The sequence below is a fragment of the Chamaea fasciata genome, unplaced genomic scaffold (assembly GCF_029207755.1).
Source record: "Chamaea fasciata isolate MVZ Bird 193981 ecotype frontalis unplaced genomic scaffold, bChaFas1.0.hap1 SCAF_8, whole genome shotgun sequence".
In the NCBI taxonomy this organism is placed as follows: domain Eukaryota; kingdom Metazoa; phylum Chordata; class Aves; order Passeriformes; family Sylviidae; genus Chamaea; species Chamaea fasciata.
Genome location: NW_027094093.1, coordinates 27,811,644 through 27,827,306, shown reverse-complemented (window position 1 = coordinate 27,827,306; position 15,663 = coordinate 27,811,644). Strand labels below are relative to the sequence as shown.

The 15,663-nt window shown below is 45.6% G+C and overlaps 1 protein-coding gene across 1 annotated transcript in view; it reads left to right on the top strand.

The window, feature by feature from the left end:
* CLASP1 (cytoplasmic linker associated protein 1) overlaps positions 1–15,663 on the top strand; it is a 171,265-nt gene continuing 155,602 nt past the window's right edge. The window contains exons 1-2 of the mRNA XM_066190250.1: positions 1–118; positions 11,617–12,091. Of these exons, the coding sequence (XP_066046347.1) occupies positions 11,897–12,091 (195 nt within the window). The 5' untranslated portion in view covers positions 1–118; positions 11,617–11,896. The remainder of the gene's footprint in view (positions 119–11,616; positions 12,092–15,663) is intronic.

Here is a 15,663-nt window from a genome sequence, read left to right as displayed (position 1 = left end):
TCAGCGGGGCGCGCGCGCGGCCATGGAGCGGAGCGGGCGCCGCCGCCGCCGGCACTGAGGGAGGGAGAGAGAGGCGAGAGGGAGAAGGGAGCGCGTCCGCCCGGCCCCCGCCCCGCAGGTACCGCCCGCGCCCGCGCCGCGGGGGGGCCGCGGCGAGAAGCGCGGCCGGGGGGCTTTGTGTGCCGTGCCGCCGCCGCCGGGTGACCGCGGGGAGCGCGGTTCGGGGCGGGGCCGACCCGCCCGCGGCACCGGCCGGGAGGAGCGCGGTGCCGGCTCTCCCGGCGGCGCGGCTCGGAGAAGGGCAGCGGAGGGCGGTCCGGCGGGCCCGGGGGTGCGGGGGCTGCCCGGGCCTGGCGCGGGGCCGCCCCTCGGCCCCCCGCCCTGGGGCCGCCGAGCAGCGGCCGTGCCGGGGCCGTGTCGGAGCAGCGGGTCCCGGGGAAGGTCCCCGCTGGAACAAACAGCTCGGCGGACGGAGGGAGGGAGGGAGGGAGGGAGGGAGGTGCGGCCGTGCGGCGCTCAGCGAGCGGCGCCGGGCTTTGCTAACGCCTGAGGCTGCTGTGCTCCCGAAAGCATCGTGTGGTTTGGGTGGGTTCAGCCCTTGTGCTTGGCCCCTTTGTGCACGTGCCGTGCTCTGCTTCGTTCATTCCTGGCAGCATTTTTAATGGAAGTTGGGCCAGAACTGTGAGTTTGTGCAAAGGGATGGGTTGGTCATCGGACAAATCCTGCAGAAATGCTTCAGAGAGATACTTGGTCTGAGTAAATAAAATGTAACTGTGCGTGTTACAGGCCTGTGTGGGCTCTGCTTAAGGTATTTTTAATGTTATATGTCTAAAGATATATGGTGAGGAAGGGACAGGCTGCCTCCTTCCCCGATACGCTGCACAGCCGCCTGAGAAGGTTGGGGGAAACTGAGGTGGGATAACAGGCTCAGGGTTGTCTGGGAACACGCTCTGGGTTGTGGTGGAGTAGCACAGAGGCTCCCCAGGTTTGTGGGTTGTTCTGACCAATAGATCTCTCTGCCCCATGTGGACTTTCCTCGTAAGTCAGTGTTTAGTAAAGGAGACTGAGGTTGAGTAAAGCAGCATGTGCCAAGCCAGGGCTAATAGAGCAGGGATGTGGTCTCCAGCCCAGCACTTGTGCCAGCATCAGAGACAAATACGCCTTAATCCAGTTTGCTGCTGAGCAGTGTAGCCCATTTCTCTGCATCTTTTGAGCAGTTGCATCTCTGTTCTGTGCTCCTCTTGATGCTCCCTGGGCACTGCTGAAGACAAATCCAAGTATTGTCGTTTGATACCTGGAGACACAGACCTGACATTTAGATCAGTAGTGCTTAGATAGTTCTCAGAAAGGTGTTGGAAGTGCAAGTATTTGCTTCCGTGTGAGATTCTGAGTTGGATTTAAGAGGTTTGCAGCCGGAGAAGGAATATGTTTGAGAACTTGCAATACGAGTCAGCTTTCTCTCGATTAAAGGACTACACCCAAGTGCAGAATGAAACTGCAGTACTGTCATATTCAGGGTCTTCCTTGTCGTGGCAACACAGCTTGCTGTGTGGAGCAAGCCTTTGTGCTGCATTCCTGAGCTTGGCAAAGCCAAGCCTTTGCTTGTTTTCTCTGTTGAACCCTGTCAGTGGGAATGAATCCTGGAAGTTACGAGAGGGACAGAGGAATGACATGTCACCATGGGTGATTCTCTCTGTATTTCATAGTCTCACTTGCTTAATTTTTTTTTATTTGTTGCCAGCATATATGGATTTTTTTCATACTGATGTCTTCAGCATTCCTGTGAAGTCCTTAGAATTTGTCAAGCAGCTTCAAAACTTTGTTTCAAGAAGAGAAATGCCATGGCGTTATACACTTCAGCCTTGCTTCACTTAGCTGATAACAAGTGGTATTGAAAGTGATAGGACAGCAAATTTTGGAGGTGGAAATGTTTCTCTACTAGAGATGTTCCCCAGAAGTACAGCTGGAGAGAGTGCCTATGATTGAATGAGTTGGTCCTCCAGGCATCTTTGAACTTCTATAGGAATCTTGAATCTATGCTACAACTTAGGTATTAAGAAAACCATGTATTTAAACAGCAGAAATCAAACTGAAATGATTTTTCTGTGTTTCTCCCGTATTAATCAATCTTTCTCTATCCACCAGGCAATTTGGTCAGGGCTGTTGGATGTTAAGAGGATGAGAGCTGACAGCAGGTCTGGCCACTCCTGTAGTGATTTACACCATCACAGAGGAGGATGGGGGCAAGATGTCCTCTACAGAGGAGCCCTCAAAACCTTTGTGTCAGGGGCAGGTCAGGAGACATTTCAAGAGTCTGGACACAAAATGTTCAGATGGATGAAGTGGTTCCCTGGATGTACCTCACAATTTCAACATGCACGTGTATTTCTGTGGGAGCAGCGTGGCTTTGAAGCTTGTGGACTACCAAAACAGGTCCCTTCTGGCCTCAGATGACTTTGGCTCAGGCTCATGTGTCACCCAGAGTGTCTCATTATCTCAGGCCTTGCCTAGGCTAGGGCTGGAGATCTTGTTGGTGTGCCTGGATGGGGCTTGCTGCTGTTCATGCCTCCTTGGCTGGCAGTTGTAATTGAAGCTTCTCCTGGATTCTGACAGCGCCAGCACACCTTGGAGCAGTGGCTGCCAGTGCAGTGGGGAAAATGCTGGCAAGTGTAGAAAGGTCTGTCTCCTGAGCAAATAAAATCCACTGTCCGTGTCTATTAATTCCTTCAGACTGCGACCTGAGTAAATTCTGAGCAGTCTGACTGTGAGGGAAGGGGTTTGCTTCTTTCCTTGATGAAGGTTGATGTGACAGTGATGTGCAGCTTTAGCTTTACCTTGCTGTTTGATGTTGTGCTTTGCTCAGTTACTCCATTTCCATCACCCTGTACAGTGCTGAAGCTTGCATTACGTGTTTCTTTAGAGCTCATTCAGTGGTTGGGATCTTTTCCATTGGATCAACCTGTTACCAGTTCTCAAAGCTGTGTGAAAGCATGATGTGAGCTGGTTATGAGCTTTGCACTGTGGGGTACTGAGGAGCTGAGCACATACATGTTCCTTGGCATTCCGCACTGCACTGGTGTCTGGCTCTGTCATACATGGGAGAGTTCACTTTCTCCTCTCTTAGGCAGCATTAGCACTCTTACACCTGGAAAAAAAGCTGCACTACAAAACCCAAATGAGCTGGATGTTGTTGTAACTGTTCATGTTGTAGAAGGGCAACAAATGGGTTTTGTCCGAGAGGTTGCAGGTGCTCCCCGAGAGATTTGATCTCAGTTCATGGTTAGTGTTTGAGTTCATCTGGCTTCCTGTTCTGCCCCTTAATCAAATCTCTGCATATTTGGCTCTGCAAGGAGGAAGATGTCCATTCTGTATCCAGAAACAAGTATGCCAAGCAGCAGCCACAAAATTAATTATTAGAGAAGCGTCATCATCATTAGTTTATTGTGAGTGGGAAGATGTAAAAATGTCTAATTTGTTTCCACCGCCAGCAGGATAACAGACTAAACAGCCGAACCAGGCCAGTCCCTGATGCAGCATTTCAGTATTTCAGGCTTTGCCCGTGGCCCTTTCTTTACATTTTGCGTGTAGATACTTTAGATTCCGAGATATTTCAGAAAGCCAAATTGAACCAACAGTAATTTGCCGAGGCGGAGAGCTGATCAAAATAAAGTCAAATTTTGACAAGCGTTTCAAAGTGCTGCTGAGCAGAAGGGAGGAATTGCAGGTGTGTCTCTGCCTGTTAAATGCAGGTGGTTTCATAGGCCAGAAGTTTCTTAACTGTTACTAGGGTTCTGCCCAATTCGTGGTACTGTCAAATAAAACCTCCTCCTGCTCCTCCTTGTCCTGTGTGTCCTCCATCCACTGTTTTATATACCTTATAGTGTCGTGGTGGCTTTCTGCACTCCCCTGCAGCCTGTGCTGAGGGATTTCTTTGGCTGTCCACTTCTGAGCAGTTTCAGGTGCCAGGCTGAGTAGAATCTGCTTATTCCTGAGTGTAGAGGGTAACCCTCCTTTCCCTCCCTGGAGCTGAACTGATTCTAGGTGCTGGCTTCTACACCCCCCTGCTGCCCATCAGCAGTTGAAATCCTGCTGCTGCTGAGTTCTCCTCTCCTTGGCCAGGAGTTTCCATGGCAGCCCAGGAGAACAGGGGTAGGCAAAGACCCCTGTTTTGCCATGCAAAAAACTTGTGCTTAGAATCATGGAAGAGAGATGGGTATTAGCTGGGAAGCCTGAAGAGAGACCAAGAAAACAACCTTTTTCTAAACCTGTTGACCTGCTAACTGCTGCTGTTGTATCCCACAGCCAGTGACCCTTGAGGGCTTGCACCCAAGGTTTGATCTTCTGTATTACTTTCCTGTTCCAACCTGTCATTTTACTATGAGCACTTGTCTCTCAAGTATTTCCTTCTGGGGTAGTTCTGGCTTGGACTTCTACACAAAAATTGTCTTCTGTGTCACTAGCCAGTTATATATCAATAGGAATAGCAAGGTCGTGGAGGACTGGAGTGAGAAATTTATGTCAAACCCCCTGCTCTTTTTAAAATTCAGTTACTTGGATCTTACACCAGCATGTGATGGTGTCGGTGTTACGTCACCCTCAGTTACCACTGCTGCTGGAGACTTGCTTTAGATTGACTCTGGGGAAGGCACTGAATTCCTACCCTACACCTGCCTGGAAGGTGGTATTATACTACTTCTTTCTTCAAGTGATGTACACAAAGGAGATGCTTTCCTTCTTCAGGACTGCCTAAATTAGTAATCTTAACCCGAGGGACTTCATCAATCACAATGCAAAGAGAGGTTACAGGATTCAGATGTTCTGTGGAGCCACTTGTCCTGCCAGGAAACTGCAAGTGATGATGGGTCACTGCTCTAATTCTCAGTGTTCTACTTCCAAACCTTGCTAAGCATTTTACCCACAAGGCTGCAGGTGAAAGTCTATTCTTCCTTTGTTTTTTTCCAGATGATCCAATATTGCTGCTGGATTGTGGCGGAGAGGGTTTGGATGTGACTGGGAAATTTTGTCCTGCTCTCCTAGTTGCTGTAGAGAGGGGGCTGATGCCACCACTGCTCCTTGTGCACCCTTGGCTGAGTCACATTGCAGAGCCAGGCTGGAAATTTTAGAGCCACTGCTGTATGGTTTGTGTGCCAGGGTCCACAGTGTCAGAGCTGCAGTCTGCAGGCTCTGAGATAAGGTTAGATCTCTAGAGGGAGGGACAGGGAGGATATTTTCATACACATAAACCCAAAACTCAAGTACTGTTCACAGAATTAAGTGTCATGATGATTGTCATGTGTCCCTTCCTCCCCACTGGTCCCGTAGGCCCCTAATGAGTTGCTTGCAGTACATTTCCTTGGAACCATGAAATGAGATGTCTACAAGAGGGAGTCTGTACAGAGCAGCTCCTGCCTTTGTGGGATTTTGAGCTGCATCTTGGAACTTAAACTGTTAAAAAGGAAGGAGACCTTGAAAGCTCATTCTAGACTTGTCCTTGGTCTCAGACAAAGTTAAAACCAAACTAATTTCAGAGAGGGGTTGTATTAGGAAAACAAAAGGTGTTAAAGCTCATCACATTTTCCACCCTACTCTGGAAGGGTTATTCCCACTCTGCCAAGTGGTTTCATTAGTGTAGGGTATTGGAGTCACATTGAGGTGATCTGTGAGTTGCCTTGATTTGCTGCAGCTTCATTACTGTGGAGATTTTTTTGAAGATTGTTGCATTGCTGAAATTGGTAGCTCTTTGTGAGGTGTTCAGTTACCCGGGCAGCAATGTAAACCTTTAGTGCAGGCATAAGAATTTCTGTTATCTGAAGCTTATCTCTCATCTTACCCAGGCTAGGTAATGCAACTTTCACGGTCAGCATCTGGCCAAGAAGGATTGTGTATGAGGGAGAAGGCCATAGTTAGGTTAAGCCCTGAAAATCTTACCGCTGCCTTCATTCTAGAAATCTGCTTCAGTTTTCCTGATGGCAGTGCAGTTGTGCCCTGCTGTAGGTTGGTTACTGTTTGTACTTGTGAGGATGAACCTCTTAACAGACTCCGGGCAGGTTTGAAGACCAGCCAGTATTTAGCAGAATCCTAGGAAGCTTTCAGCCAGACCTGGCTTTTCTGAGGATGAAGTGCTTGCAGCAGTAGTTTTACACTGCTTTAGTGTAGCCAGCGCTGTGGAAAGACAAAGAAACCCTCCTTTGAAAACCTTTGAAAGGAAACTGCATCCACCTAGGCAGTGCTTTGCTTATCAGCAAGGTTGGACTGAGAAGTGGTGGCACTGGCACTGTCTGAGGACAGTTAAAAGTTACTGGATGGGGTGTGGAAGGAGTGCCCCAAGTGCCCCAGAGACACTTGGTACAGGAAGATAAGCTGGGGCTGTCCCGCCAGCTAATTCGAAAAGCATGAGTTGTCAGTCTGGAAATCTAAGATACCATCTTTGGATTAGGGGGAGGCTCAAGTACAGGGCAGCACTAATTACTGATTTAAAACAATCACAGTGGTTGTGTAATATTCCCTGGCACTAAAGAAGCATTATTGCCTACTTATGGATACAGGTGAACAATGGAGAGAGCCCATCTGTCAGTTGCGTGGTGGGTGTTTCTTACAAATTCCTTTTGGCTCCAGAAAAACGTTGCTTTCTTCTTCAAGTAGGACACTTGATGTTATACTTGCCACCTCCTTCTCTCAGAGTTCGAACGAGTATGAACACTTTGAGCTGATTTGTTCACCCTTCCACACCCAAGGAAAGAGTAGGTTTGATTGATTGCTTGGTGATTGTAATACTTTGTAGAGGCCTGACACCAGTCCCCTCTGGGGAGGATATAACTGTACTGGTGGGAAGCAAAAATAGAGAAGGGAACAGAGGGCTGAGAGCTTCCACCCTGCAGAGCTGCAATTTGACACTACATTGCTGATGAGATCTCCACTTAGTCTTTGCAGCACATGGTTTCCAGGGGCTGTTCTAATAGCTCTGAATTTCTTGTCCGAGGGGGCTTGGCTGGCAACCCAAGTTAGTTATGTGTTTATACTGCCCACCTTGCAGGAGTGGTGAACTGCTGCAGGTTGGATGCCTGGTTGTTTTTATATTTGAAAAAATTGCTCTATTTGACTAGGGTGGAGATCTGCTGAAGGACCTGAGTTCTGTTGTTGACAGAGGTCTGTCGAATATACCTTGAACTAATTTTAAGCAGAAGTGACTGTGCAGTTAGGTCCTGGAGACTTGCAAAGAAGGAGACTTGCAGGTACAATTGTGCAGCTGCGTTACTTCTACAGTTGTTGGGCTACAGCTAACCACATAAAAAAAAAAAAGGCACCAAAGGAGTGTGGTCATGTTTACAAGGTGGTTACTAATTAAGCTCACTGGCTGGATGTTGAGAGATACCTTCAGGAATATGACTGGAAAGAACTGGTTATTGAGTGGTGCTGCTCTTGCCTCCAGTGATGGTGACTGGCAGCAGGAGGCTTGTCTCTGCATGCTTGTGTCTGGAGCAGTTGTCTGGGGAGGTTGGGGGCTGCACTGACTTTTCTGGCAAATGAAGATGACAGTGAAATATGACAGAGGTGGTAACCTGATGTCTAGAGCAGAAGAGAGTGGAACATCATTTTAAAAGTCAAATAGTTATATTGAAAGAACTCCCAAGGAAAGGGGGACACCAGGACAGTAATAGTGCATTCTTGTGTGCTTCAGATTCTCTTCCTTGCAAGAGGAAGAGGATTCAAAATTTCCTGTGAAGTTATCCTAAGATAAAGTCTTACTAGAGAATTGCAAATCATGCACTTTCACTTAGCCTGGGGTCAGTGATGCTCTCCTAAGTGCTGAAAAAAATTCATTGACTTAGGTACCTGGTTTAATATTGCCACAGCATCTTAGGTAACAAGTATTTTCTTATTACTGTTTGGATTAATTTATTCTATGTGTTGAGCCAGTTGCTTTACTGTGAATTGTATCAGCTTTTATGCTGTTATGATGGTAGTATCTAAGCTGGGTAACTTTGGGCCGTTTGGTCTTTGTCAGCTTTCCCCTTTAAATTCATCATTTTGAGCTCCAAGGTGGCATTAAACATAAACCTTTGTACAGTGGCTTTCTGCTGGATGGCTGTTGACTGAAAATTTGGGTGTTATGCAGCACATAGTTTGGATGGCTTATTAGTGAAACAAAGAACTTTTTTTCAATGACAGAATTGGGGTAGCTTTTTCTCTTGGATTATTTTGTCTACATGTTGAGCCCAGCCTGTCTCTTCGAGGGCAGACTACGAGGTTGGGAGGAGGACTGGAGGAAACCCTTGCTCTGGAGCTTATACTGGCAACCCTTCTCAAAACTTGGAGGGGGTCCAAACATAGGACCTGTGCCACTGAGTTATTAATTCTGAGTTCTGCATGACTGTTCTTCTGTGGGAGGAGGATGTACTCAATATCCCCATCCAAAGTTTTTTATATCTGGTAACACTGGCTACCCAAAAAGTCTGGGAATAGAAGTAGACCACTGGGGCTGAGACTGTGGATGCTTCTTTGTCTAGCAGGTTCGGTTTTTTTGTCAGCTTAGGTCTTGTTTTTCTCAGGTGGTGTTTTTTCCACTTCCTCCTTTTGGGAAGAGGGGAGTCAACAGACTTCCTAACATGTGTAGGATAGCTTTTTTTTTTTTTTTTTTTTTTTTTTTTTTTTTTTTTTTTTAAGAAAAGTGCTTCTTTAACACCTGTTAGCTGGTAGATGCAAGCCACATTGAGCTTTTCCTTTTGGCTTCCTATTACTGTTTCCCCCAGGATTCAAAGATGTTTCTGGCTCTTCTTCCCTGTATATATTTGATAGCAGTGCCATAATGTATAGTGTTCTTTAGACTACAGTCATCAAGGCTGTGTCACAAGTTTGTCCTTCTGTAGTGCACCATGATTCTTATTCTATGCCTTCCTTCATGTGTTTAAAAAGCAAGGAGAGTGGAGAGAAATTTGTTAGTTTGTTTTAAAGATTGTTTCTGTGCTTGTAGGCAGAGACTTACAAACTCTTTAATGAAAACCGCAGAGAAGACAGACCTGAAACTTTGAATGCTTGTTTTTCATGGCAGTATGGCCAGCTAATGGTTTCTGGATGTGTTGGGACTTGCCTCTGTGTGATGTTAATAAAAAGTGGCTATTCTGTGGTAAGTAGCACTCATTCACACCCTTCTGTAATGTGAATTTTCAAGTTTAAGCAAGTTCTGCATTTCCATTTTAAAAGCAGTTAGACTTTCTTCACTATCTATCCAGTTTAACAGAAAAGTCCCCTTTTGAACATGTGTGCGGCTTCTGGAGTCCAGAAACAAACTGCTCAGCTAATTTGAAGGCTTTCAGCTAGAATGTGGTGGCAGTTTAATGCCAGTTCCCTGTCCCTTCTCCAGTAGCTCCATGCTAGGGAGGTGTCCAGGGAAATGATTCCCTACTGTGTGACAATCCTTGCACTGGCTATTCAGACACTGCTATGTGTAAGGCTGTCTCCCTTAAGTGGAATGTCTGTAGCAAAGAGCAAGACGAGCCTGTGCTAGAGGGCAGGGCAGGGGCCAGTATTCAAAGCTGCAGACAGGGAGACCTGGATGAAAGCTTCTGCTGTGCTTGTGCAGTTGTGGAAGTGGCTCTGGTTTTGTGCCTGTGCTGCCATGGCAGTGAGTGCCGTGTCATGAACCATTTTGGTTGAGGGTGGGAAAGCTCAGAGTGATTCTTTCAGGTTTGGTGCTAAATTGACCAACTGAGAAACTGTAGCATCAATAGAAACTGCATTAAAAACGGCAATGCTTCCTTCTAGTTTGGAACTTTCTTTTAGAAAGAAAAAGGATGGTAAGAGTACTGACTGGAGGGTGTGTTGGCAATTTTAGAATTTAAAATCAAATCCTTCCTGAGGTGACTTGAAATAATGGGAGTTTTGTGTGTCCTTGAGATGGTTTAGATTGGGGTAGGGATCACAAGCAGTAATCTGTCACAGGGCTAACTTATATCTTGAGGTGCTGTGTGTTCAATAGCAGCCAAGGCTTCCTTGCTGCTCTGGGGATGAGGTTTTGCTGTCAAGGAGGTAGCTTAGTGTACAAACATGAGCAATCCCTTCTGGCTGAGGGTAGGATTCGCCTGGCAGTTGGTTGAGGTGAGACCATTGGTTTACAGAACCAGTTTTGATCCCCATCAGCCAGCAGTGATTTGAACTGGCTGCCTGGAATGGAGGGAGCTGCGCTCTGGTGACTCCTGCGCAACCAGTGTGGGAAGCTGGGACACGTGTGGCAGTGCTTGTAGGGTTAGGGAAGCTTAAGCCCTCCCAGCTGAATCTAGATGCTGTGCTTGGTGGTGGTGAGGTGTGGCCAAGGAAGATGGGGGTGAGGTAATGAACTGAATAGTCTGCTGTGCACAGGGTGCTTTTGTTTCCAGGCTGGGGTTCTTGTGTGCATCTCATCTGCTGTCAGGTCCACTTTGCTTTATTAAGACCTTTGTGAAGGCATTATTTGCTCAAACAGAAGGTATTTAGATTTGCTGGCCCAGTGCTTCCAATTAGCAAACTTGTGCCTCCAGCTTCCTTCCAGCTGTTTATTGAACTAGGTGTCTGCTGCACAACCTCTTCCCTTACTCTGAGTTTGACCTGCTTTCCTCATGTTGGTGGAAAAAGTAGGGCAGATTTCTAGCTTTGGGTATTGTTAGCCAGGAAACAAAAAGACACCCTGGGTTTTTATCACCCACTTCCTAAAAGAGCTAACCTGTGATGAGGGAGTGCTTCAGGAAGCTCTGTGGTGATGCCAGGAGCCCTGGTCTGTGGGAAGGTGGAGGACAGGCCCTTAGTCTGTTCCCTGGATGCTTGGAGGGATTAGTTTGGCTGCAGATGGAGGGACAAAAAAAGTCCCTAATGAAGGGACAAGAGAGTTCCTAGGGTTCAAGGACATAACCAGAGACCAAACATACAGGTTTTTTTGTTTGGGTTTTTGTTTTGTTGGTTGTTCTTTTTTTGCATAAGCCAAAAGCTTCTGAGGTGATGCTGTGCCTCTGAGTGGCAGCAAAGTCTGGCCTGACCTTCCTTGTGTGTGGCCTTGGTTGTCAGAAATGCATTTAGAGTGTGCCAGTGAGTGCTGCTTCCTGGACATGTGTAGTTGGGATGTAACAGAATTAATCGTGGAAACAGCCTGAGCACCTAGTTTTTGAAAACCGATCATTTTACATTCCTGGAGGCCTGTGTTACTGCTTTATCTTGCTGACCAGCTGATGACATTGAATGCTGAAGGCCAACAGTCAAAACAGGATCCAGACCTCTTCCTGCTTTCACTTAAAGTAGATAGGTTTTCCTGGTGACCTGCTTAAGGATTTTGTCCCCACCTTTTCGGGTGGATGGTGGCAGTTGCAATAATACTGATTATTAATCAACTGTTACTTTAAGCCACACATTTCCTGTCTGTCATTAAAACTTGCCAGGAACCAATGGATAACTGCTATTGTAAAGAATAAGGTTTTTGTCCTGACCTACCTTGTTTGATTCCTTAAAATAGACCAATGCTGCTCGTATCTGACTTACACAGCTTTGCAGCTGTATGTGAATAACCTATTTTGTGACATGCTTTCAATCTTTTATTTTTTTCCCTCCAGTCTTAATTTAACCTATAATACTGTTCTTTTTCATTTCTTTCAGAATGGACTGCTGAATTGGGATTTATTGCAGACTCAACTGTACAGCGCTGCTCGTTGCTTCATCTATTACTAGTTATTTAAATTGGACTTTTAATATCCTGCCAGCTGCTGTCCACACACACATGGTGCATTGTTGCCATTCTCAGAATTGCATCTTTGAAACCCAGGCCCTCAGTAACCTTCATCGAAGAAAGAGGCGACCTCCTGTGTCCATTTGTAGAGGGAGTTTTTGGCCCTGCTGCCCTCTGGCTTTCTAGCTGGTGCTGTATTTCTGAGACACTATGGAGCCCAGTATGGAGTACTGCTTAGCCCAGGTGCTGCAGAAGGACGTTGGGAAAAGACTTCAGGTTGGCCAGGAATTGATAGATTATTTCTCAGATAAACAGAAGTCAGCTGATCTTGAACATGATCAGACTATGCTGGATAAAATGGTTGATGGACTGGCCACTTCTTGGGTAAATTCCAGCAATTATAAGGTAAGACTTTGTCATGTGGAATGTGATTACTGTCAGAAGTTTTGATGTCAGGTGCTACTTGATGAAAGCTGTGTAGTAGACATTCTATTATACTGTTCTGTAAGCTGGTAATTACACTGAATCAGTGATTGTTGTTCCATATCTTGGTAGGTGATAGCTGCTATGATATTGAGGACTCAAGGCAGTAAGAATTCAGCGAATGGTGTTTTAAGCACAAGTGTGTTTACATTTGGTGTTCATAGTTTGTGTTATCCTGGTTTCTTTGTGTACTTTGTTAGCTGGTGGCACGCTTTGATCGTCCCAAAAGTTTAGCAATGTTCATGATTTCCTGCCATACTAAAGGGTTTATCAAACTGGAAAAAACATCTATAAACTGTGTTTGTTTTCACTGTCACTAAGCCTTGCTAGACTTCTTTTGCTGTTTTCTGTGGGCAACACAGCATATCAATTATACTTAGCTCAAAAAAGATAATGTGTGTATGTGTCTTCTGTTGAATTCGATAGCATTGAGATGAGTTGGTAGGACATGGAACTCCACTGCCTTGTTATCCCTGTCATGTTACTTCATTTCCCTTCAGGGTTAATGAGGAAGTCCTGCCACAGCCAGGTACCGTGGGAGTGGGGAGGAATTCTCAGCTGTGACTTGGAAAACTCCTGTCCTGGTCTGTTCATGAGGCTCTCTGAAGAGTCTAAAAGAGTACTGAAGCTATTGTATGGGATGTAATAATGTTCCTTTTTGATAAGTGCTGGGGAATTTCAGAGTGAAAGTTCCTACAGAGCTGAGCCTAAAGATGTTTAACTGGGGGTTGTACTAGAGTTCACACCTGTAGAAGTAAAGGAGGGACTGGCTGTATAGGTTTTAAGTGCTCTGGAGCTCAGCATACTCAATTAAAATTATTTTTAACAGAAATTTTGATTGAAAAGTGGTTGTGACATTGCAGAGTGTTTTGCACAACTGCATTTCTTTCTTTTCATTTTTGTCAACAAGCAACTGTTGTAGAAGGTGTTTGGCATGTAGGGAAAAAAAACAAAACCAAAACACAAACACTAAAAACACTTATACCAGACCACCAAAGCTAATATGGTGTCAGTAGAGGATCCGTTCTGGTGGAACACATGAAGAAATTTTTAGCTTGCTGTTGTGAACAAGCAGTGTACATAAAATTTTCTGAGAGTATTATATATTATTATTGCCCCTTTTTTTGCTAAGTGGCTTTCTCTTACAAACTTCCATGATTCTCAGTGGAAGAGTAACCCAAGCGCAGTAAAATTTAAATTGTTACAAAATGTGCTATTTGCATGGATTTCATAGAGTGCTGTGGATCACAGAGCTGTGCAGTGCTTTGCAATCCCAATATCACACTTTGCAGAATTTCTATTCAGATAACTTGCTCATCTTCCCAGTCTTTTGTCTGTTGAACTACACGCTTACAATGATCTCTGTGGTATTCATTTTCCAGTTACAAACTGGTGGCACTTCGGCACTGCAGTGACACTGTTCCAGAACTCATGCTGCTGAGCTGGCTGTTCATTAATGTGTGTGTTCTATAGATAGCATTTGCTGTGATTAATAAGTTCTAGTAAGCATAACAGAGACATGTCTCAGATGTCTGGAGGGTGTTTTCTCAGTGAATGAGTATAATAGGAGATGTGAAGCCTTTGAGTGGGGCAAGCTGGCTGTGTGAAGGCCAGTGATGTGGTGGAGTCTGCTTCAGGATCCAGCCAGGGCTTAGTGCACCCTCTTATGCAAATCTGTTTCTTTTGTTTTAATGCCTGCATCTGCATTATCCTTGCCTTTTTTCCTGTCTGCTTGTGGAGTAGGCGTTTGGAAGTTCAGCTTTGTCTGGTGAGAGAGAGCACAGGGGAGTTGGTGTCATCTGATGCAGTTCATGGATTAGCGTATCAACTTTAGGAGTGAAAGGGCAAGCAAGCATCCCTGCCCTAGGATAGTCATCTGGAGAGCTAAACTGCAATGGTCTGGTCACAGAAGAAGCTGAAATGTTTGTAGTATGTTTCTCTTCTCACCTCAGTCTCTTCATTTGAAAAAGTATCAGCTTAAAACAAAGACTGAGATCATCTGCATGATTTGAAATTTTCTATATCTTCAGCAGTAAAGTGTGTTCTCAGAATACGAGTGAGTGTGGATAACAAGACCCATTATAATGGGACAGCATCCAGTTGATTCATGACTCCTGCCTATCTAGGACTCCTCTAACTAAACACTTGTGCTTATCACCAAGGAAACATCAGTGAACCAGAGAACGGGCATCTCGAAGGCAAACCAGTGTAGTGTGGGTTAAAAGGAGCTTGAACTGATGATGAAATTGCGCCTTTACAGGAAGGGCTCAAGCTATCTCCCACGTTGGCATAGTCTGATCTGTGTATGTCATGGCCATCATTGACCTTTTTAGGCTTTGCTGTTTTTCTGTACATTGTTTCAATTTTTTCATGTCCTTGCTCTCAGCACCATGACTACAGACAATGGAGTCTTCTTTTTCAAGAGATTCAGGAAAAAAAAGAATGATGGAGGGCAGAAATGCTTTTCTTTGGTTGGTGCTGTCTCAAGTCTGTTAAAAACAGCATGTGTAAGACACAGTGATGCCTAACATACTTCTGATAGCACTCAGTACTCTAAAACTCGTCTAACAAATCATCTTGTGACCTGATCACTGGATCCTGCTTTGTAACAGACAGATGCCTTAGGTGCAGAAGGCACTTGGATAGTTCAGGATGATTTTCAAGTCATGTAAACATGAAGGTGATTGTGTGAAACAAGGCTCTGAAGTCCAGTGCAAAGCCATTTGCATGGCTGGCCATTTGTGCCTGAACTGCACCCAACAGCCATTGCAGACTTGAGTTTTCTCAGCAGGACTTACAGGCATGTAGAAGACATAAGGATGGCGCAGAATGAAAAGATGAATTCTCTTTGAGAGCTCTTACTCCTCTTTGGAGCACAGTTGCTTAGAGCAGCCATCCTGTGTTTGTGTGGGCACTAGGAGTTGTGGATTACGCCAGTGAGGCTGGGGAAGGTATCGCAGGATGCTTTAGACCAAACAAGAATTCTGCCTCTGGTCTGTTTCTTCATTTTGTGCTTTGTTTGCTTGGTCTATACTGTTTCAGGATGGTGGTTCTGCTTGACTCCTTTTCTTCCCCTGCTAAGCATAAACGAGAGTTATTTTGCTGAGCTTTGAATCTCTGAACAATAACTAAGGCCTGCGCAGTGCTGTCTCTCTTAAACCATGAGGCCAGATAGCACAGCAGTGCCAGAGGCTTCAGCATGTCCTCTCAGGTTCACAATCCCATGGTAAGGGGAGAGAGCTGAAATCATCAGTAATCCCTTGGTGAGCCATCTCACTTTGAGCTGTTCTGCAGTATTTAGTAATGCTGATGTTAAGTGTACAGGATCTCCTGGCTCATCTGTGGCTGATGAGCCTTTTTAAGTACCCAAACCGTGACAGAAATTAAGGTGTAATGTAAAGTAATATGTTCCGGATCTTGAAGTAGTTTTCAACCAACCTGCTATTCCAGGAGGTGAACTGAGTGTTTGGCAATGACCTGATTGCCTGATTCTC